This window comes from Podarcis vaucheri (genome assembly GCF_965113315.1).
Source record: "Podarcis vaucheri genome assembly, chromosome: 13".
In the NCBI taxonomy this organism is placed as follows: Eukaryota; Metazoa; Chordata; class Lepidosauria; order Squamata; family Lacertidae; genus Podarcis; species Podarcis vaucheri.
This window is the reverse complement of record NC_138751.1, coordinates 34,670,186-34,694,909: the sequence shown is the minus strand read 5'-3', so window position 1 is coordinate 34,694,909 and position 24,724 is coordinate 34,670,186. Positions and strand designations below refer to the sequence as shown.

Here is a 24,724-nt window from a genome sequence, read left to right as displayed (position 1 = left end):
ACCCCAATCTCCTTGTAAGCTAATAAAAGTGGTCCACTCCATTTTAAATCATCTGCACTCTACACTTTTTTAAGATTATGGAACAAAATAAAATCTTTCAAAAGTTTTGCAGATGTTGGTAAAACGTATTAGAACACTATTATTCTCTTCCTTTGAGTGTTAGGGAGAACTATGGATTTAAAAAGTTATAAAACTACTCTGAAAGGTTGTGCATGCTTCAGATAGGAACATACTATTTTACTAGCAGCAGAATCTGTGATAGGATGAGCCTGACTGCACACATTTTACACAAAATCTTGCAAGGAATGGGCATGGGGAGAAAAGCAGAAACAAAAAAAAATGCACATCATCCATATTCCCACCACCAAATCACATCAAAACATGTTTTTTTTAAATAATATATTTTCCAGCACCTTCTTAATGTTACTTTCTTGATTGCAGCAGATAACACAGTTCTCAAATGTTTGTAACAAAAACAGATAGAACTAGGACTCATAGTAGTACTACTACAGTAAATTTCAGAGCACTTCATGAATCTGCATGCATAGATTTTGGGGGTGTTCTCACATTTCCTAAACCTCAATTTCTTCCAGATTTAGGGTTTTTGTACAATGCCACCCACACAGATGTTTGAGCTGACAAAAGTTGCCAAGCTTTTTCTTCACTCCTCAGTGTAGTTTCTTAGCCTTACTTTCTAGAAAGTCTGTGGAAGGAGATAAATGTAGCTTGAATAAACAACCTCAAAGAAGCATTCTAAGGTTTTCAGAATTCCCTTTTGATTCGTTTTTATCTCTTTCTCACTCTTTCAACTTTCCCCCTTCCAGACTCCAAACTTTCTGATTTTGTACCTTTACCGAGCAGGCCCAAATCTATGAATAAATCTTCACTTAGGAATTCTGATGAACGTCCAAATTCTTTAGGACCTTAGCGAAGCCCGGGCTGTCAGAAGTCTTTGGTGGAGAAAGATTGATCGTTTCTTTCTCTCCCCCTCACTCTCTGCTCTTTTACTCTCACAGTTTGCGTGGAACTTTTTTTTTTTAAAGGACTGATTATATATTATTAACTTTTTTAAAAAAATTAACTCCTTGAGTTTATGGTCTCTGGGTGCATATAACTGAGCCGGGGTGGGCAGATACATTAGGTTCCCCCCTACTTTTAAAGAAAACTTTGGACTAATAAACTCATTAACAACTGTTTCCACTATCGCCTATTCAATCCCAACTGCCCTCTTAGGTTTTAGAAGAGGACAGCTTCTAGAAATAACTCTTTCCAACATCCTTTCACACTAACCTGATATTCTCCAGCAGTGTTTATAATATGTTATATATATATGCAAATCCAAACAGATTTGAGTTTGCTAATCCACTCGTTTTTCTTTCCTTGGGTTTCAGTGTTGGGCTGGTTGTAAATTATAAGTTTTCGGCTTCTACTTGGGTGATTTTTAGTTCATCCCTGGTGTCTGTCTCTTCTTTTCTAATTCCTCCCTCCTGGACTGAGCTAAAATCAGCGATTCAATCAACCAGACAGAGGCGAGGCAATAAGGCAAACTGTAACCACCACCATCAACCCCACAGTTGCCTCCTCAGCCCTTTCGCAATATCTTCCTTAACACTCACTTAGCATTTGTTAGCAAAAGGGGGAAAATCAGTGGCATTCTCCCAAGGATAGGTAAGCTGCCATTATTTTTATTCTCATAATTTTTTATTTTTATTGTTGTTATTGTTGTTGTTATTATTGTTATTATTATTAGCTATTAAATAAAAATACTTTCTGTTTTCAACCGGGCTGGCCCTGCTATTGGGCGAGCCAGGTCACATGACCAGGATTGGCTGCAATTTATCCCTGCTCGTCAGTTTAATAGAGCAAGGTCCCCATACGCCTGTATTATCAGCAATATAAGATTTTTTAAAATTAAAAAAACGGGGGAGGGAGGGGGAGGAGACTGCAAATAATACTAATAGTAAAGCGATATAAAATATTGGAAGGGCCTTTAAGATCAACCGTTCCTTCCCCTCCCATCCACCCGCGTTCCCCCCCTCTTTCCCCCTCCCTTTTTTTGCACTGGGCCCCTGGAAAAAGCCATGAATTTTGAATTTGAGAGGGAGATAGGCTTCATAAACAGCCAGCCATCGCTAGCGGAGTGTCTGACGTCCCTTCCCGCTGTCCTGGAGACATTTCAAACTTCATCAATCAAGGAACCACCGACGTTAATTCCTCCTCCTTTAGAACAAGCCCTCCTCGGCTTGGATCCTTCATCCAGCAACCAGCCTACGCCAAGGAGCCAAAAGAGACCAAGACATGGGCAGGCCCAGAGACCCGCGCTCCAGCCTCCTTCCCTGGCAGGAGAATTCCCCTGGATGAAGGAGAAGAAATCCTTCAAGAAAGCCAGCCAGGTCCCTGCTGCTGCTGCTGCTGCTGCTGCTGCTTCTCCTTCCTCCTCTTCCTCCTCTTTGCCCGGATCTGCCGCGGGTTCTCCTGCAGGTCTGTATACGACGAAGGGGGAAAATTGGGGTGTCGGGTGGGGGGGACACTGACGGAGTTGACCGAACAGGACAGAAATCCTACTATCTAAAATGTGCTTTTTACTGGGAAACAGAGGCAATGCTCTTCTCGCCTCCCTTAATCCTAAACCAACTCCAAGCAGAATGATTGAAATGGCAGGGAGAATCATTCTCTCTCTCTCTCTCTCTCTCTCTCTCTCTCTCTCTCTTTCTCTCTATTTCTTTCTTATCCTCTTCTAGCAAATCTCTAGAACAAGTTAAAATAAAAATCCACACAGCCTCTCCGAACTGGTATTCATTTCTGGCCCTCTGGGCGCCTTGTTTATGCTCTGGCTAGTCATTCCAGTGGGAAACGGTGGACAATACAGAATATAATTCGCTTTTTGGGGGGTGGGGGAGGAGGGGGTATATTTATAATATATTATAAAGGTGTTTTTATGTCAAGATCAGAAGAAATATGGTTGGAAAGAAGACCTCAGAGGAAAGGAGCGGGGAATATAGTCCTTTTTAAACCACCTCTATTCCATAGATTGGTAATTTGCAGGGCACCCCGTCCATTTAGCCTGCAGATGCGAGAGTCTTCCATTTCAACATTTCTGTCCCACCAACTCAGTTAAGTCCCGTAGGATCTCAAGAGGTGCAATTACGTAAATTGTAAATTCTGGACTACATGGTCTAATAGTTGGGGTGGATGGCACTCCTTCACTTCAAAATGTGATAAGCCTCCTTCTGCGGAGCGGGGGGCCTGGACCTCTACTTTACAAGCCTTGCCCTGACAGCATCGCGGTGGGGTCAACCTAGCTAGCCACCAAGCTTAGGAGGAAAGGAGCTCATTCCTTTCCTTCAGGGTCCTCACCCTCCCACGTCCCACCTGCATACATCCTGGATTTGTGGTTGGGATGGACATCCTAGCGACTCCATTGGGAGAGAAGCAACGAGGTTGTTGGGAGGGGGACACGGTATTAGCTCCTTGGATCCCCTGTTTTCCAGGCTGTGTGAATAAAGAAAGATCCCATCGGTTCTTTCGCACTCTCTCGTCTCCTTGTGTGTTCCCCTTTCCTATTTTCCCCGCTAAGAAGGCTTTGCCATCCCATTATGAAAGGTCCCCTTCTTAGGCAAGAAGGTAGATTGGGAAGACGGAAGGCAGGAAACTGACGTCGTCTCTTCCAATCGATGGAGGAGAGGCTTGAAGATGTCTTAGGGAGACTTGGTCTTCCACGAGCGTGTCTTGAATACTGATTTCTCCATCCCAGAGTGAGCGTGCGGGGAATTCTTCCCACTGAGCCTCCCTCAAAAAATGCACCATCCCTTCCCCCTCCCCCTGCCCTGCCCCCGCACTCTGTTCTTTGCAGGACCTTAAGGAAGTTTCCCAGCGCTAAGGGGTGTGTGTGTGTGTGGGTGTGGGTGTGGGTGTGTAAGACTTTTGACTGAGATGCACACAACTTTGTAAAATTTCCCTATAATTTCCAAGTGGTTCCCACGCACGCCCTTGTCTCAATTAAAAAAAAAAGCGCACGTGGGCAGACCTCACTTAGGAAGAACGTTTCTTCACCCAGCTGTTATTTTTAATGGCTTTATTTCGTCTCGTTTTCATTTTTAAAACTGTCTTCTTCTTCTTTCTGCGTCCAAGACGTCCAGGGTTTGTTAGACAACAGCGGCAGCGGCTCTCGACGGCTGAGGACGGCTTACACCAACACGCAGCTGCTGGAGCTGGAGAAGGAGTTCCATTTCAACAAATACCTCTGCAGACCCCGCCGGGTGGAGATCGCGGCTTTGCTGGACCTGACGGAAAGACAAGTGAAGGTCTGGTTCCAAAACCGGCGGATGAAGCATAAGCGACAAACGCAGCATAAGGAAATCCCCGAGGGGGACGCCAGCTTGGATCAAGGCAGCGAAGAGGTGGAGGAGGAGGAAGAGGAGGAGGGCAGCTCTCCATTTGGAGACGTCCTGGAGATCCCTTGTCCTTACCCTGCCCGCAGCAGCAGAGAGCCGCCGAGGCCCCCCGCTGGCTACCTGACACCCGCCGAGGAGAGCGCCCCCAACGCAGAGCCAAATGGGACAGCTGGCGCCCGCTCTTCCTCCTCTTCCTCTTCCTCCCTGGACAATGCCTTCCTGGAAAGCCAGAAGTCTCCTTTGTTGCCACCAGACCTGAATATTTTCTCTGTGGATTCCTGCCCACAGACCTCAGAAGGGCTTTCTCCCAGCTTCCAGGGGTTCTTAGACAGCCCTATCAGCTTCTCCGTCGAAGATCTGGACTTTTTTACAAGCACACTTTGTACTCTCGATCTGCCACATTTGAATTTCCAGTAAACACCCTCCGACATTCCTTATCTGCCTTGGGTTATATGCCCCTATAAATATACACAGGCATGCACACACCAACAGCTCCCCATGCCATGGAAACCGAAAGTACGCTCCCCCACCCCACGCCTGGTCACAGCCCCCCCCCACTGAAAAAGCATTTATTTCGAAAGAGGTTTGTGAGTCTCTAGTGGACCCGAACCTAAGAAACATTTCTGCCACTCTCTTTTAAAGGAATCTATGTTCTGACTGAATTCAGGTATTTCTATCTCGTATATATATTTTTATTCGGACAAGAATAAAGGGGTGCCACGCTTAAGGAGATATTTATCAAAGGAGAAAAATGAAGTCTGGCCTTTTAAATATCTTTAGAAGCTCCCTTCACCCTTTCCCAGAAAGCTTGCATTAGAAATCCTCGACTCAAGAAGAAAATGTCTGTCCATTTTTCTAAAAAAAAAAGCGAACTTCTCAGGAAACAAAGCAAGACGTTTAGATTTATTAATTTAAAGAACAAAATAGGAAGAAGGAAAAAATAAAAAAGAACAAGAGCGATGGAGGTTTTGTCCCTTCTTTTTATGTTTTAGAGGTAGATTATTTATTCAAATGCTTTAATAGTAAAATGCAAATTATTTATTGTACATTATTTTCATAGATTAAATAAATGGCTTTATAGTATTAAACGCTGCATTCCTGTTTTACATTCACCTTTTTTAAAAACAAAACAAAACAGGAGACTGTATTTCGTTTTCCTCCCTTTAAAAGTCTTTGAGATTTTATTTCTATTAGCCTTCGTTTACCTAACAAGAAGAATTAGCGGCGATAGCCGCTGAGGAGTATAAATATTTTCAAAGGCTTAAAAAGCTGTACTAAACTTTAAAAAAATCACGTTCTTTTCTCTTTTTATTAACATTTTAAAATATGTAGCATGCGCAGCAGAGATCCTTTAGAATATTTATAATGCTAAAAAAAAAACAACCAACAAAACAGTTGATGCGTGTTAATATATGATTTGTTCTTGGGAGGTGCGGGGGCGGGAACCACCCTGAGCAGGAACTATTTTTATTTAAAAAGCATCTAGTTAACTAACACAGCATAAACCAGAAAAGGAATGGAAAGTAAGGGGCACAATTTGCAAACAAAAAGATTATTATTGTTGTTGCAATTATTATTATTACAAAATATCAGTAATTCCCAAAGTTTCTAGGTCTCCCCTTTTTTGCTAAATTAGGTCACCCCTCCGTTGTAAAAAAATAAAAAAGAACAGAAAAAGCCCCTTATCCGCACTGTCTTAGAATGAGGGGAAGGAGAGAAAGACAGAGAAGAAATAATTCAATAGGTGGGCGCAGAGATTTTAGAATCTCTTTGCCGTGGTTTTTACACGTCACCTCGAGAGGAGAAACAGGCGTCTGTTCTCCAATTTTTTTAGCAATGTGGAAGAAAGGGATGTTCCAAATTTAGGGACACGCAGAGAGGAACGGAGAAAAAAATTAAGACGTGAAAACAGGGAATTTCCTATGCAGAGAAGGCTATTCAATCGACTAATTCAAGCTCCCCACGTACACAAACGAAATAAAAGACGCGAGAGCAAACAGAGCTTTTGAACGAGATTAAATCTGTTTCCTTCTGTCTGCTTTTTAGATTCGGAATTAACGATTGGTTGTGCCTATGGCTCCTGAGGACCTTTATTTCTTAGCCCTAATTTTATTTTATTTTTTAAACCAAACCCCATCTTAAAAGTGGGTGGCTTGGGGCGGGGTTGGCGGCGGAGGCGAGCTTCGCTGGGTTGCGAATGGCAAGCGGTCAGAGAAGAGGGATCGCCGGCCGTGAGTGTGACATGCACAATGTTAACACACACATACACAAATAAATCATATTACGTCTCTGCTAAGTCACCGGTATTTCCCCTAACATGGCAGGGTTTTGGGAGGCATTCAAGTCGCATTTGTGGGCCAAAGTAACACACTGAGATCCGGGAGAGGAAGGGCGGGGGGGAGCGTTGTTGGACTCTAGGAGATCGGATTGAGGGGGGAGGGGAGTAGGAGCTCAAAATGGCGCAGGAATCGAAGACTACACAAGTCGAGGCAGGGGGAGGGTGCGGTGAGGACGACCAGGCAGCCATTATAGATGGAAGAAACTGTTCTATTATTCTGGGGGTAGGTTGTGACGCGGGGGAGGGGGGTTGGAAGGGTGGGCGGATGGAATGTTGGTTGTGATTCTGAACAAGACAGGGAGCTTTTGAGATTCCGACTGCTCCATTCGTAAGATTTCATTCAGCAAGATTAGACAATTATCATGATGGGCTTCTGCATCCAAGGACTATTTTTTTATTAACGACGTTCTAAGATGGTCTGATACACGTTTTCCCCTTCGCTGCAGATAAACCCTGTTTCATTTCTCCCCACCCCAATTCCATCCCCATAAAAATGTATAGCGAAGGATAGGATAAGAAGAAGAAGAAGAAGACCCACGTTTGTGGAAGGAGAAACTGCTGCAAGGAAGGCGTCTTCTTGCACGTCGGTAAGAAAAGAAATAAAACGTAGGCAGTGTTGTTGTTGTTTATTTCAAGCGCGCTCCCACTCCTCCCCCCCCACCCCCACCCGCAGACACGTATGATCAAGGAATTTTACTTTGGAAACCACACTACGGAATCAAAACCACATAAACAAACACACATTCCTGCTCATTCGCCACTCCCTCCACCCAAACCAGTTGAAATCTATTCTGTAAGTATCTAGGTAATCAAGCAGGCATCTGCTTTACAATTTGCACTGTATTTCTATGTACACATCTACACGAGAGTAAATCCCACTGAAGTGGGATTTTCTTTTGAGGCAAAATTCCACTCTATGCAGTGTAATACCATGTTATTCAAGAGAAATTTCTTGGCAAAGCAGGGCAAAAAGCATCACACAAATATTCAAATATTCTCATAAATGAGAATGCATTTATTTGTTTTAAGGTTTCTCCCGCTGTGGTTAAGAAACTGCCTCAATAAACCCTCTGGCTTAGCAGTTGAGGTTGCAGCAGGGCTGGCCCTACCATTAGGCAGAGTAAAGCAGTCGCCTTTGGTGGCAGAAGCCTAACCTACTGCAGAGGGTTGGTGTGAGGACAAAATGGTGTTGTGAAAACTATGCTCTTCTGAGATCTGCTGGAGGGAAAGTTGGAGGTTAATGTAAGAAAAACAAACCAATAAAATAATAGGCTGAGAGTGACTACAGGAGTTAACAGTGCCTGAGTATCTATCTCATGATAAAATGTCAATTTCAGTTACCTTCAGTTGTTACTCAGTCAGTAGCACACATGCAGAATTTTCTCTCTGCTTTTGCTTATGCCTAATGACAACAAATGGCCCTTTAAGATACCTCTGAAGTTTTTACCATAAAGAAGCAGCTTCATGAATGTCCTAGAGTGGCCAGTCCCTCAGCGCTGCACTGCTGCATCACCAAGATTTTCTCCATAAGGTTTCACAATGCTTGCATCCTCACTTTTCTCCTAGACTTAAGGATGGGCAGACTTCGGGCCTGTCAGATCTACTTTACTTATTTATTTACTAGAACTTCAAGATCTCTCAACCAGAGCCAGATGCAACAGACATATGGTTCGAAGGAAAAATAGGGTGTCAGCACATTCGGAGCCTAGGAATTTAGATAAACATAGGAAGCAGCTCAGACCATTGGTCCAACTAGTTTGATATTGTCTGTGCTGATTGGGAGCAGATCTCCAAGGCAGAGGCAAAACTAGGCTTTATTTCACCCTGGTCAAAAACCCAGTTTGGCATCCCTCCACATGCATTTGTGTAGACACACACATTAGCTGGGAGCCTCAATGACACCCCTCTGGAGGCTTCATGTGGGGGGACCCAGCTATTCCCCCCCACACACACCTCTGCAGCTATGGCTCTGTCCAAGGTTTCAAACAAGAGTCTCCCTCAGTCCTACTTGGAGATAACAGGGATTGAACCTGGAATCTCCTGCATGCAACACATTAGCTATGGCCCCTTGTATGCACACGTATCTATCTAATGCATTTTAACACCACCCTTCAATAAAATGTCTAGGGTGATTTATTTTGGAAGAAAACACTTGGGGGGAAGCCCCATGTAACTTAGGTCACACCCAGCATACATTAAAAGCACATGGCTTCCCTCAAATAATCATGTGCTTTAAACATACTTTAAATGGTGTAGATGTGACTCCACTGGGACTTCTAAGTAAGAAGGCATAGAATTTTGCCCTGCATCCACCTTACATTTAAGGCACATTTAAAGAACATTCCTTCAAAGAATCATGGGAACCATAGTTTTACCCCCTAGGTAAAGGTAAAGGTACAGGGACCCCTTACCATTAGGTCCAGTCGCGGACAACTCTGGGGTTGTGGCGCTCATCATGCTTTATTGGCCGAGGGAGCCAGCGTACAGCTTCCGGGTCATGTAGCCAGCATGACTAAGCCGCTTCTGGCGAACCAGAGCAACGCATGGAAATGCCCTTTACCTTCCCGCCAGAGTGGTACCTATTTATCTACTTGCATTTTGACATGCTTTCAAACTGCTAGGTTGGCAGAAGCAGGGACCGAGCAACGGGAGCTCACCCCGTCGCGGGGGATTCGAACTGCCAACCTTCTGATCAGCAAGTCCTAGGCTCAGTGGTTTAAAGGGCTACAATTCCCAGCACCTCTAACATCCTATGGTTTCAATAATTCTTTGTGGGAGAGATATGCTTCAAGAGTGCTGATGCAGGCCTCAGCGCTGGCATCGCAAACAGTTCCTCGTGATACATTCTGATCACTTTGGCTCAACCTGATCCCTGGCAATCTTTAAGGACTCTTATCTGTCTATACCAATCTGCAGTGGTTAGGAAGGCAACTATATCAAGGGCTTAATGTGAGATTTACTTCCAGTGCGAGAGAGTTTAGCCTCAGAACTGTTAAAGCAATAAAGAGAAATATGCCTCTGAGCATGTGCAGAACACGTTTCAGTTTCCAAGTCAAACACATATAATAATGTGCATGAATAACATAACGTAGATTTATAGCATTTTGTAAGGAAAACAATAACAGCTGACTGTTCCCAGGGGGGTACTTACCATTTAAACAGGAAGTGGGGGGAGGGGAGAGAGAGAAAACAGTAGCAATGGATGAATATGAACAGATGTTTTTTTAAATTCTGTGTTCTTAAATATGGATGATTACGTCTGTGGATGCAGATTAAGGGATTAAGCCAAACCCACATGAAAAATGTGTGTGTTGAAGAGAAATTTGGAGGGTGGAACCATGTACATTAGGCATGGGGAACCTGTAGCCTTCCAAATGTTGCTGGGCTACAACTCCCATCAACCACAGACAGCATGACCAATGATCAAGGATTATGGGAGTTGTAGTACGAAAACAGATGGGGGGAGCACCACAGTGTCTACCCTCACTTTAGATGATAATGTGTATCTCCTTATTTAAAATGTGGTATATGGTAAGTCGCCCCTGCCACATCTGGGGGGGTCTTCTTACTCATTTTCCCCAGTGGAGTCCTGGACCTCTGCCTCAACGTGCTTCCCTGAGTGCACCGCTGAGAATGGACACCACAGGTAATTATAATGCTCACATTAGTGTTCAAAGCCTTAAATGACTTAAGCTCCAAATACTGTATCTAAAAGACCACACACTTTCCTACAGACCCTCTTGGGTCTTAAGATCAGGTGGAGCACACAGTGGAGATCACCATTCCCCACCCCCACCCCAGCAGAATCATCTCATCAACTAATTTGATTGGGAAGGGCCTCAATCATAAAGCAAAATTCATCCATCCACTGGAAATTTGATTGAGATACAAGGCCACTGTCTAACTACAAATTGCCTCTCCCCAACGGCTCAGCAAAGGCAACCAAAATAAATAAATCTGAATGCAAGGGGGACATGGTTCAGCAAGTCTAAACCTTGGAGGCTCTTTTCATTGAGTAGGCTGAGTCCTTTGAACACAAGGGACATGTCTCTGAACATATGAAGGGTGTATTTGCCTGCTTGTATTTACAAGAATCCAGAGGCAGCCTTAAGAGTCAGAATCACTATTTTTTGATATTAAGCAGTCTAGAACCTTGAACCCATGGTCAAATTGACTTAAGTTCTAGCCAGTGGTAAAGCAAGAATATTTGTCACTGTGGCCGGCTTGGGTGAATTTCCCACAGTATATCTGGGGCTAAGGATAGGTGGGCTACGAATTCCAGAGTTCTGCAAAACTGTAAATGGAGGCTAAGGGGCTAAAAAAGGTATACAGCCTTCTCTTTCCATTTGCAAGGCCACAGACACACAGGAATAAATGACTCATTTATGGACAGTGTCTGGCATTTCTCATGCCATACTTGAGCATATTCCAGAAGCCAGTAATATTAAATAAAATTGGGGATAATGAATAGCTTTCCTTGGTGCTTTGGACGTGGCCAACCCCAGGAGGGAATTTCCCGGGGAAGAGATGAGTGGTACTCAAAAGAGAAACACATTTATTGCAGTGCAAGAAATGCAAAAAAATTAAAAAAGTAGGCAGGATGCCAAGGAAGATCATTTCTATTAAGTCCATGCCAGATTCATTGTTAAGCTAAATAACATGGTTAAGATGCAAGGGTAAACACCCATCTGCTGGCAGCTGCAGGGGGGTGGTTTTGAATGGGAAAATGGCCAGCAGAGAAAGAAATAAGCACTCCCTTTCCAAAACACTTCTCTGATCAGAATCACAGCGTCCAAATGGTGCTTTTCTTTAAAAGAGCAGGACTTTTTACACCATTTGTGTACAGTTTGCCTAAAACAGGCTTTGCCAACTTGGTGTTCTCTAGCTGCTTTGAAGAACAGGTCCCGCTGGCTCCAGCCAACATGGCCAATGGTCAGGGATGCTGGGAGCTGGCATACATGCAACTACATATGGAGGGTACCATGTTGGGGGAGGCTGGCCTGTATTGTAGAGCAGAGTCAGTGGTGATTTCTTGTGAGACAGGGCTCAAGTTCTCCTGGTTGACATGACCTGGAACGTCTTCCTTCAGTCTCAGATGTGCAAGGGAATTTATTGTATTTGATTCAACAATAAAGATTCTGGGGCCGCTCAGCTCTGGCAAAATGGAGATGAATGAATAATGACCTGAGGCATATGGTTCCTCAGGATGGTGTGAAGTCTCAAGAGGTCGCTGAAGCTAAGGAGAACTGAGCATGATCAGCGCCCGGATGGGTGATTGCCTGGGAACCCCCTTGGGTTCCATGGTGCAAGAAAGGTGGGATATGCATGCAAGAAAATAATAAATACATAAAAATAAAAACAAATATGTAAAAGCACCTAGCAATCAAAGTGTTCTGAGTAATCCAAATGTCTTGGAAGCTCAGAACATTTTATAATAAAAGAATTCAGTGTTACTAAATCAAAGGGCCTGCATTTCAAACCCTTTATTTGGTCCAGACAGAGTTACAAGATGCTCAGCTCACCCTTCACCTTTGCTTCCCTTTTCAGGAGGAGGCAACACAGAGAGGCATTTCACCCCACTGCTGCTTCTCCATCCTCGCTACCTGGATTCTCATTCATACCACCTCCCATCCTATTCGTAACATTGAGGGACTGTGATGTTTGCTTCATTGGACTGAGTATATATACATAAAAGTGGAGAAATTTTTAAAGCACCAAACAGCAATTTGGACAAGTTTGCTCTAGATTCTGGAAGGATGCTGTTAATAATGAAGACCATGTATTTGTTACAGCGACTAACAAGACAGTCTTAAAGGTACACACACTCTCTCCCTCTCCTAGATATATACAGTAGCTTCTAGATCTATAAAGTTTCTAGCCTTCATGGAAACAGCGATACATTGCATTTTAACTGTTAGAATGTGTTCTTGCCATTGGAAGAAGACATTATAGCCCTGGCATGTAGCATTCCCAACCTCTTTCCCCAGGTTAACTGAAACATATTTCTCATTTTCATCTGCTCCTAGGAAGGCAGCTAAAAGGCTAAGCTGCTGTTTGGTAGCTATGGAGGACTGTGTGGTGAACAAGCTGAAACTTAATGCAGACAAAACAGAGGTAGTATTGTACTGCTGGTAGACAGATTGGCTGACACAGGTTTGGAGTTTACAACCTGTTCTGAATGGAGTTGCACACCCCCTGAAATACTAAGTTTTGTAGCTTTGGTTCTCATTGACTCACTAATCTTAGATGTGCAGCAAGAATTGGTGGCAAGAGGTGCCTTTCCCTAGTTTTCTGCACTTAACTGAAAACCATCATTGGCATAGCAAGGCCATAAAACTGATGGCTGCAAATAGAGGACTTGTTCTACCGACATCTCTATAATGAAAGCCTTTCCTGCCTGGCGTTGGTTGCCACTCAAAATGACCAGGTTTGCTTTGATTCTGAGAGTGCCATTCAGCCTGCACTAAGACTGCAATCCCTTCTTTGGGAGTTCCTGGATCTCCTGGTGTTGGTTCATACTATGCCTGAACTCTGAGCATATTGAGGAGGTGATAATTCAGCACTGGGTGGAGAGAGAAAGTGAGAGGGGTTAATTCTCTAGGAGGACCAATGCAAAACAACTGACACCTTATCAATACAAATCTCTAGCTAGGGCCCTTCTGCGGATCATAATGACTCCTCCAAGTCGCTGCAGGTCTAGGCAGCATGCCACTCACAGCCACCAATCAATTCTCCACCCACAGAAAGTGACTTAATAAATGGGGGGCCTCGCCGGTTATTATCCTTGCTCACAGCAAACCCTTCTTATTTGTCCTAATTAGCAAGACCAAAGTGTCAGAGGAGAGAAGGGAACACATTCAATAAAATCTAAATTATTGAATGACTGAAAGATTTCACCATTTGTTTAGCCCATTTTTTACTTCCTTCAAAATGTCAAATGCCAGAGGAAACACGTTTCCAAAGCCCTGGCCTGATGCTCTCAGCAACTGCAGAGCATAAATTACGCATCTGATGGTTGCCCTCTCCATGAGATGAGAGCTTATTAACTGCAAATATACAAACAAGGCAAGTTAATGTAGTATAAAGACACCAAAGCAATATTTACCTTGTCCTGATCTAGACTATGGATATGCTAGCCATGGTGCCACTTGAATGCCCTAATGATATTACACACACACACACACCAGAATGGGAAACCTGTTCAACCCTGAGGGACGCATTCCCACCCGGGCAATCTTCTGAGGTTCAAATAGTGCTGCTGGGTGGGGCCAGAGGCAAAAGTGGGTGGACCATTGAGTGTAAATTTCTACACTCCCACAATCCTTTGAATCCTCCATCCAGGGAAGCAATAGGCACTATACAACAAATTCCAGCCAGGGAAGAAACCACTCAAGGAAAGTGCAAAGCAAGGTCAACAAAATGTGTGTCTAGAGAGGGTGTGTGGTCTGTAAGGAGTCCCTGGGGGCCAGGTAGAGAGGCTTGGAGGGCCACATTAAGCTCCAATGTGAGGTTTAAGGTTCTCCACCCCGAAACATACAATGATACATAGGCAAAACAAACCCGGGGGGGGGGGGAGCAGTTACACACACAACAGGAAAGTCAGTGAATAGATGACATGTACATTTGTGGTCCAGGAAGAGACTCCTAGAACATATGAATTGATGAAGCCAGGTATGAGTAGACTCAAAGGATGTAAGAACATAAGACGAGCCTGCTGGAAGAGGCCCATCTAGCCCAAAACCCTGTTCTCATAGTGGCAGATACCTTTGGGAAACCCTCAGGCAGAAACTAAGCTCAAGAGCACTCTCCCCTCCTGTTTTTTCCAGAAACTGGTATTCAGAAGTACCACTGCCTCTGATCATGGAGGCAGAACATAGCCATGTGGATAGTAACCATGGATAGCCATATCCTCTGTGAATTTGTCCATCCTTTTTTTAAAGCTATCCAATTTGGCGGCCACCTCTGCCTCTGGTGAGAGTAAGTTCCACAGTTTAACTATGAGCTGTGTGAAGTAGTACTTTCTTTTTATCTGTCTTGAATCTTTCAGCATTCAGATTCATTGAATGTCCATTAAATTCTAGTGCTAGGAGAGTGTGAGAAAAAACCTCTGTTCTATCCACTTTCTCCGTGCCATGCATAATTTTACAAACTTCCATCACGTCTCCTCTAAGTTGCCTTTCCTCTAAACAAAAAAGTTTCAAATGCTGCAACCTTTCCTCATAAGAGCAGATGCATGAGGCGTAACCCCCTGCAATATTGCTTTCCAAAATTCCCATTGGTTAGTTACACCAGGGATGTCTGGATTCTTGTTAAGTCATATGCTTTAATAACTGTTCAGAGGCCAGTTCATTCATGCATGCCACAAAGCAGGAATGTTTCAATGGATCAACTATATATTTAAGGACCTATTGCATGGATAGTGTTGTTGCAGCAAGAGGAGGGCATGGCTTTCCCAGATGGGTAGCTATATTAGTCTGTTAGGGCAAAATCAACCAAGAGTCTTATTGCAAGGTGCTAGTGTGTGGGGTGTGTAGATCGGGGGAGGGAGTAGCACTGCAGCCCAAGGGCCATATATAACTCAGACTACACCTATTGGAATCAATTGACATGACTGAATTAATTTTGATGGGTTTATTCTTAGTATGGCTTAGCTGGCGACAGCCCTAACACATTCATCTCGGAGGAAGGGCAGGATATAAGTTTTATAATAAACAAATTTATTATGGCAGAACCCTTCATGGACCACAGACAGATGTCTGGTAAAGGATGTCCTGTTGCAAGGGTCAACCAGCAAACACAGTAGAGTGCCAAACCACAAGTAGGTTCTGTAAAGGGTAGGGGGCACTGCCCAAAAGTCATTAGTATGCCATTCTTGAAATACTGTGTCAGTGAAGACTACCCATGAATTGAGGTTTGCCAAGGGAAATCTTCATGATGTGCAAATTCATGCCATGCACCACCCCGTCTTTAGTGATAGCAATCTTTGATGCTCAAAGGGGTGGGAGGAGGGGGAGGAGGAGAAGGAGGAGCTGCTGCTCAAGATTATATGTGGGAAAATCCCTCCCAGCTCTCAGGGCCCCACTACTGAAGCTCTAGTTGAGGTATTACAAGATAATCTTCCTAAATGTATTGAACCCAGTGAGATTCTTTGCTCCCCCAACTTTTCCAGGAAGACTGTTCCAGAGTTCTACACCACTAATATATATTTTAAAATCCCCTCTGATTGCTTTTCTTTGCAATAAAATTGGGGAGGGAGGAAAGGAGCCTCATCAAGTCAAAGTGAGTATTAAGAGGGAGGCTTTTATCGGTTGTGCTTTAGGGGATAAGAATAATTAGTGACACTATCGCCTCTCTAAATACACAAGTGAAAATGAAGCAGTAAATATAATTAAAGGCTAATGTCTAATTAAATATTTTTAGGAAGCAAGAAAAAAAGAACAACACCCTGATACTTGATGGAATACGCCATCTCTTTTAATTGCAGTACCCTGATGGGATCCCATTATTATTTTGTTGTTCGGAACCTTCAAGATTTTCTCGTGTACACTAGCCAAAAAGAAAATTGCTAATTTGGAAGACTGAAAGAAATATAAAACAAGGGAGACACCAACTGTGTCACAGCTACCCTGTGTCTTTTTGCTAAAGAGCTGTACTGAAATGTGCAGTGGTGCTCTGGGGTGGCAAAGCAGACACGAAAAGGGACATGAGAATTATATGTCTAAATAAATATCAAACCTAGTTTCTGAACCCATTTTCTTGGCTTTACAGCCCTTTCTGAGCACTGAGCATGCTGTGGAAGGGCGAGGCATGACCAAGAGGCAGTGGGGGGTTATGCGCCTTTTCATGCTCCCCAGGGATGCATCTCCTTCCCCTTGCTTCAGACTTTGATGTTTGTAGAGAGTGAGCAAGGGCACAGAAACACCCTGCTCTGTCCATTTGGCCCTGTGGCAATGGAGACTGTATCACTGCATGAACTGGGAGACCCTGAGCCAGTCACTGCCTCTCAGCCCAACTTCCCTCACAGGGTTGTTGTGGGGATTAAAGAGGTGAAGAACCACATATGCCACCTTGAGCTCCTTGGAGGTAAATGGTAGAATAGAAGTGCAACAAACAAACAAATTCCAATACCCACCTTCCATGACACAGACCGTCAAACAGATGGGCACTTTGCTTAATAACAGCATTCCAAACAATAGTGATAACAAATATTATTATCAATCATTCTGTACTGTGATAATAACTAACACAAAGCAACTAAAACATGCTAAGCACTCTACATATATTAAAATTCTTCCTCTTTGGTGATCACTCGTAGCCGAGTAAGACTGTCTTCCATAAACACAGTTTTAACAATGACAGTGGAGGTCAATTCTGGATCCACACGTCCTTCCATAATGGGAGCGTTGGTTTCCGGACGGGAGTTGATCATGGTGTGGATTTGCCAAGCATGTCTTCCTCTTAGCACGTTTCTCCCTTGCATCCTGAGTTCGAGTGTCTTCAAAGCCCATGACACCTTTGGTAAAGGCTGTTCTACAGGCTTGCAGTTTAATAGCCATGATACAAAAGGAAAAAGGAATGAGCAGGAAAGAAGGAAGGAAGCATTGGAATTGCTTCTCCTTCCTTGACAGATGGATGAGGTTAGAGTGTGCCTCTCTTTAGGGCTGCAGTCCTGGGAAGCCAGAATTGGCAGCAGAGTGTTCTTTCAGGCAAGTTCCCTGCAACTGCTATTTCTCTGATTGATGGATGGGACCAGGCTGATCTTCCCTTTTGCCATGATGATCTTTCTGGCAGGCAGGGGGTGCAGCCTCCCAGTAGTGGCCCTTGGTGTCCTGGCTGGCAGCAGAGGCCAGAGCATGGTTCCCATTGATTCTGAAGTCCTAGACCAACACGCATATCACATTGTCTTTAAGTAAGTGCTAAGTGTGCTGAATTAAGATTGCCGAAGAAATATCAACAACCTCAGATATGCAGATGACACAACCTTGATGGCAGAAAGTGAGGAGGAATTAATGAGAGTGAAAGAGGAGAGTGGAAAATATGGTCTGAAGCTCAACATCAAAAAAACTAAGATGATGGCCACTGGGCCCATCACCTCCTGGCAAATAGAAGGGAAAGAAATGGAGGCAGTGAGAGATTTTACTTTCTTGGGCTCCATGATCACTGCAGATGGTGAAAGCAGCCACGAAATTAAAAGATGCCTGCTTCTTGGGAGAAAAGCAATGACAAACCCAGACAGCATCTTAAAAAGCAGAGACATCACCTTGCTGACAAAGGTCCGTATAGTTAAAGCTATGGTTTTCCCAGTAGTGATGTATGGAAGTGAGAGCTGGACCATAAAGAAGGCTGATCGCCGAAGAATTGATGCTTTTGAATTATGGTGCTGGAGGAGACTCTTGAGAGTCCCATGGACTGCAAGAAGATCAAACCTATCCATTCTTAAGGAAATCAGCCCTGAGTGCTCACTGGAAGGACAGATCCTGAAGCTGAGGCTCCAGTACTTTGGCCACCTCATGAGAAGAGAAGACTCCCTGGAAAAGAACCTGATATTGGGAAAGATTGAGGGCACAAGGCGAAGGGGACGACAGAGGACTAGATGGTTGGACAGTGTTCTCGAAGCTACGAACATGAGTTTGACCAAGCTGTGGGAAGCAGTGGAAAACAGGAGTGCCTGGCGTGCTCTGGTTCATGGGGTCATGAAGAGTCGGACACAACTAAACAACTAACAACAAGGGTGCTGAGGGAGGCAAATGCAACCTGAAATCCAGGACATATCAAGGGACTAAAAAATTGCCACAAATGAACTGCAAGGATACTTAAAGGAGAGCAGTGGTGAATAAAATTTCCCACTCCTTCTTCGATGGAAAGGCCATGCTTAATAGTGTCTTTCTTTCATCCTTAATTACAGTTACAAAACATAACCAGGAGTCTTTAAACATGTGCCTAACTCTCAGCCTAACCAAATACAATTTACTCTCCCTGACTGAAATATGGTAATGACCTCAAGTTGATTAACTACTGACTAAACTGCAGCCTTACAGACTATCCAGCATGTTGGAGAAAGAACTTGATAGCTTGGTTGTTCACAAGAACACAGAGGTTTTGAAAACTAGGGGTAACATTAATTGAGTCAGAAAATGACCACTAGCCCTATGAGGCAGTATAGACCTAATCATGAGCATTTCATACTGCCTGGACAGGGCTATGTCAGTTACCATTTTATCTGGCACAAAAAACCCCCTAAGTATCTGTACTGGTCCATAAGGGGAATGAAACCCTCAACACCCAAAGTTCTGTGATACCTTTTGGGGGGACCATCCAAAAAGTCACAGAAATCTGGCAAGCTTTCTCCAAGGTTCTCCATAACTCCATAACTCTTCAGACAATATTTTATCTCCTCTTTGCCTGCCCAGGGACCTGTGCATTTCATTTAAGGCATGGGACAGATCCAGCCTATAAGCCAGACTTTATTCTCACCTGCCACAGGGAAAGTAGCTATTGCTTCTTTATCCCAGAATCCTAGGTGAGTAACCTGGTATTAGTAGCACCTGGAATAGGGGTGGGATTTTTACACAGCTTACAATCTCTGTCATAGAACTGAGTCTACACACTCACCCAATTTCTCATTCTTTCTTTTTATTTTCCCCATACCACCACCTGATATTTTGTATAACATACTGCCTGACGAAGAGTTCTGGAGAATTCAAAAGCTTGCCACATTTTTTTGTGACTATTTGGTTGTCCCTAATAAAGGTGTTAGTGAATGGTTAATTTTGTGTGGCTCTTCCATGTGCTTTTCTCTGCAGTGAGTTCAGTGGAGAAAGCAACTCGGAAAACACTGCTTCCATCTTGAGGAGGCAAGGAGCACCATGGCCCCAGGCAGCCAAAAGTTAACAGTCGTAGACAAGTGCAAAGGGAAATGCCAGAGGCAGCCTCCCCCTCAGTGGAATGTCAGGATTCACACCAGGATCACAGGAAGCACTTAGGCACACCAAAAGCAGCCTTAGACCAGGGGTCAGCAAACTTTTTCAGCTGGGGGCCGGTCCACTGTCCCTCAGACCTTGTGGGGGGCCGGACTATATTGTTTTTGAGGGGGAATGAATGAATTCCTATGCCCCACAAATAACCCAAAGATGCATTTTAAATAAAAGGACACATTCTATTCATGTAAAAACATGCTGAATCCCGGACAGTCCGCGGGCCAGGCCAGATTTAGAAAGTGATTGGGCTGGATCCGGCCCCCAGGCCTAAGTTTGCCTACCCATGCCTTAGACCAAAACAGATAATTAAGCATTGTCTACAATTTCTGCAGTGACTGGCATCAGCTCTCTATCATTTCTCAGACTGGAGGACAAGATTGCCAATGACTACTAGCCACGATGGCTGTGTTTTACTTCTACTGTCTGAGGCAATAGGCCTCTGAACGCCAGTTGCTGGAAATGCAAGTAGGCAGTGTGTTCTTGAGCTCATGTCCTGCTTGCAGGCTTCCCATAGGCTTTGTGGAAATGTTCAGGGATGCAGAAGAGGATATACTGCTTGATTATAGCCTTTCCAACTTGTGTAAACAAGTTCACAATTTAGCAGAGTAACACCCCCCTTTTTAAACTCACAGCGGATGCATATGCCCAGGCTCACTAAAGCCTCTATAATAACTGTTCTGGTATTTTCCCCTTATTCCTTCATAAAAGATAAGACACGACACAGTTTTCTATAAAAGTATAAAAAGAGTTTACTCACTCACATTCTGTTCACAATCAGATCCCAGAAGGCAGACTTAGCTTAGAAAATAACATACACCTGGAAACTATCTCATAAGAAGAGCATCTTTGGCTAAGCAGATGTTGCTTCTTTGACAAAAGTAGCCACAGAGAGAAAGATGGCAGCCAGTCCTATGCTTTTGTTACCTGCACAGGTGAGGCCACGCCCACCTCTAGTCACATGCAGAGGAAGTCTGTCCCAGCCCAGAAGGAAACCGGAAGTTTACCTGCTGGCTGGACAAACATTCCTCCCCATGTGTAAACATGTTCACTCTAGGAATGTTGTGCTTGACTGCTCTTGTGTTCCACATCCCACAGGCTCGTTAGCCATTGTGAGAACAGGATGTTGGACTAGCACTAGATGGATCTTTGGCAGGGGATTCCCCCCCCCCAGCCAGAACTCACTGGAACTCATTTCCGCTACCATTCAGGTGGATGTCATTGCCATTATAAGGGAATGAAGGAGGCGTTCATTGTGAGTTCTGACACCTCTTTTTCTAGAAAAATAGCACTGGCCATTGGCCTGATTCAGCAGGCTCTTCTTACATTCTTATGGAGCTTTCCACACTCTCACCTAGAGATGCTGAACCCGGCACCTTGTGTATGCAAAGCAAACACCCTGTAGCTCCACAGCTGAGCTACGGCCACACCCAAAGAAGAAAATGCTTCTGAAGATGTGCAAAATACTAACTCTGCCACGAAATTACAGGCTGGCTACCATCTGGGATGCAAGGTTGCCAGATTTGAAAACAAAACAAAACCGAAAAACAAAACCAATTACACCTTTAGGCAAACAAATGTAATATGGTGTGAGATTCCAAAGGCAAAAACTACTACTTCATCATCACCTGCAGGGTGTGGCTCTCAAGCAAACTTCAGCTCCAGCAACACATCTCGTTTTAGAAGCAGCGCAGCTGTAGTGAAACAGGAATGCATTGTTCACACTGTCTCTGCCATGGGCTGTCTTTGGGATGAGAAAATACATGTCTTTCTCTCCCTCCTCCTCTTCCTTTCTCTTTAATGGTCAGGAAAAGTTGCCCAGAGTTCCCTGCAAGTACAAAGGCTCTGTGTGTGGGGTGTGTGTGTGTGTGTGTGTGTGTGTGTGTGTGATAAATATGTGATGGAAAAAACAGATACGAAAAAAAACCAAGATTCCCTGGCAGCTTGTTCTATTGGCCCTAACAAACCACCAAGTTCTTTGCCTTTTTAGAACTGAAACAAGTTTAGAAGGGGGGGGAGGTTATCAGATTCTTCTAACAAAAGTCTTCTTGCCAATGTTCAAAGATATAGTATTTATTTGTTTGTTTATTTGTTTATTCATTCATTTATTTATTTATTTCCACTGTTTTAGGTTGTGGAGGTTCTTACTCTCTTCTTGTAGTGGTTTTCTTAAGACAGGAGTAGCAAAGTGCAAATGTGGCAGATTGATATGGTAGAGCTACATATTTCCTGCATTGCAGCAGATTGGACTAGATGATCCTTAGGGTCCCTTCCAACTCTACAATTCTATGAATCTGTAATTCTATGATAGCGTGAATGTCTTAAAATGAGTTAACTTCTGATTTATTGTTTGAAGAGTACAATGTCCCCCCCACTCCCACCGTTGGATTTCAAAGGTGAGATCTCAAAACTCAAAGGCTTGAATTTCAGATTGCCCTCCCTCTTTTACACTGAGAACCTGGTTCTATAGAATAGGCATTTTATCCATTTTATTTTTCTTGCTGGAATGTCCTTGCCAGTTACGGGTGCGCGCGCGCAATGGGCATGTTAACTTCACCGTGGCTCCCATTAGATGTATGTATGCCTTTGGAGGAGAGCGCCTTCCTTGTTTTATATCTTCCCCCGGAACAGCTAGCAGACATCTCCCCTTCGGTCTGCTGTGGCACAGATCTGTCGCAAGACTCCAGAGGATGGGGACGGGGAGGGCTGGGTGTGTGTGTGTGTGTGTGTGTGTGTGTGTGTGTGTGTGTGTGTGTGTGTGATAGGAATGAAAGGCGTCCTCCTGTAAGTCACTCCCAGTCGGGAGCAGATGGCCAGCGGCCGTGAAGTTCCAAAGGGAAATGTAAAGAAGCAGAAGAAGACCCTCAAGCCGCTCATTTCTCCTGTTGGGACCCCCAAGCGCACTTAAGGAAAGACCTTTCTCGACACACCTTTTCCCCCAGGCAGTATCATCTACACTGGGAAAGCCCAACAACTAGTTGTTGCAGTTTTAAATCTAGCCACTTTTAAACTGGCTTGCAACAAGCCGATCTATTGAGTTTTCCGTAGGCAAACAACTAGCCCTTCGCCATAGCAATAAAGTGGAACGAAACGGTGGTGGGAAGTCGTAAGCGGTTGGAGACACAGCAAACTTAAACAACCCAGCTAGCTGTGATTTTAAAGCAGAGAGGAAGGGCTCGTTGCGGGAAGCTCGCGGGCATGCAGATAGGAGGATGTGAGGTTTCCATAGCGCGCTGCTGCTATGCCATATGAGAAGTTCCTTGGATGATGTTTCATTAAGCGAACCACGCTCCGAATGCTTATTTAAATCATACGGTGCATATTTGCGTCCTGTTTGCTTTCATTCCAGTTCTCCAGTTTCTCTTTCCATGTGTATCCTACTCGTTTTTTGGTTAGGTTTTTTTTTTCCAGGAAAAGAAACTTGGTTTTTTATTATTATTTTTAAAGACACTATTGTCATAGAAGCCCCTAATGCTTATTTAAACCACGTGATGCCTATTTGTGTCCTATTTGTTTCCCCTCTAATTTCTTATTCCTTGTTTTTTTTGGTAGAATTTTTCAGCCCCATAATCCTGGTAAACTTAAAAAAAAATCATTATTAGTATTATTAGTAATCGTCATCGTGCGCGTCACCATAATCCTGGACCTGTCTCTCCCACAGTTGCTAAAACAAAACAAAAACCCAATATGCGAATATTTCCGGATACCTATAACACTTTTGGCTCTCCCTTCTCCGCCATACCCTCAAATTCAGAAGCACTGATAGGACTTGATAAATGGCCTCGGGGTTTTATTTGGGCTTTAAGCCGGAAGAGTTATTTATTAGTCTTTCCGTGACCACAATTTGATGTCTCTTAACCAGGCAAATTAATCCCGCGTTTAACAAGCCGAACCCCGGAAGGAAGAAAATGACAAGCTGAGACCTGAAGTTAGCCATACTTTCCAAGGGAGGAATGGCTTTTGGTTTTTTTTTAAAAAAAAAGTTTTTTAAGAACTCTATTAGTTACACACACACACACACACACACACACACACACACACACACACATATCACTGGGCCCGTAGAATGTCATGTAAGAACACCCAAGCAATCGCATTCTGATGACCCGGCAGACCTAACCCAGGGAGAAAGTCCAGCACCTGCCGGGATTCACAGGTTAGGATCGCAGGCCTCCAAAGTTTGATGAGAACGTGGCGTATATCACTGACTCAAAGGGTCGTCATGGTTTCAAGGTTTTGTAAAGGCGTCCATCTAAATAAATAAAACGTCCATGCGGGAAACACGTGTCAAACAGTCCTAGACCTCAGGATGCCAAAATGGGCTCTGGCTTCCAGTCAGGTGAACAGGATGACATTTACAGGGTTACAGCCGGCTAAGTGTCGCAAAACTAGCCATGTCTACTCAGAAAGTATCATCAACAACGACTGAATTCAATGGGGTGTATTCCAAGTGGGATTGGGATTATAGCTTTAATAATTTAATGTAAGTGTTATGTACCTGTGTGTGTGTGTGTATTTGCAAACAACATCACTTTCCCTTCCTTCTTTTAAGTCGTTTTTTATTTTTTATTCCCCCCCCTCTTTCCTTTTTATTTCTTGGCTTCAGTGGCAGACCTCCACCCTTGGGGTCCTGAACTGTTATGGGGGCCCCTTCACAACCAGCAGCAAGGTCTGGGTAACCGCTGTTATCTTCTTCAGTGGAGTTGTTCAATGACAGATCACCACAACGTTTTTACAAAAATTAACTACTACATCTCAGATTTTGAATGAAATTGCTGTACTGGGTTACATCACATGTCAAAGTCACTGGTGTGAATTAAAAAAATCCTGTGCCTTATAGTTTTTGAGTTACGGGAAGGAGGATGAAAATTAGGGAAATGTTATATACAAATTGGGTCTACTGGACCCAATTATTTTAAGCAATGTGGACTAAATTAGCTTCTGGGGTCCCGAAGCTTAAGCTTCATTAGTTTCACAGTAGATCCGCCCTTAGTTGTCTTTGTTCCTCTTTGACTCAC

At 43.9% G+C, this 24,724-nt stretch overlaps 1 protein-coding gene and 1 long non-coding RNA gene across 2 annotated transcripts; one reads left to right on the top strand and one right to left on the bottom strand.

The window, feature by feature from the left end:
* Positions 1-1,869: 1,869 nt before the first annotated feature.
* On the top strand, positions 1,870-5,482 carry HOXB2 (homeobox B2). Its single transcript, XM_082196052.1, has 2 exons — positions 1,870-2,481; positions 4,132-5,482. The coding sequence occupies exons 1-2, from the start codon at positions 2,082-2,084 to the stop codon at positions 4,809-4,811; spliced, it is 1,080 nt and encodes a 359-aa protein (XP_082052178.1). The 5' UTR covers positions 1,870-2,081; the 3' UTR covers positions 4,812-5,482.
* On the bottom strand, positions 4,061-20,755 carry LOC309517046. Its single transcript, XR_014213131.1, has 2 exons — positions 20,471-20,755; positions 4,061-4,283 (listed from the first exon to the last, which is right to left on the bottom strand). It is a non-coding gene; the product is annotated as an uncharacterized lncRNA (long non-coding RNA).
* Positions 20,756-24,724: the final 3,969 nt, after the last annotated feature.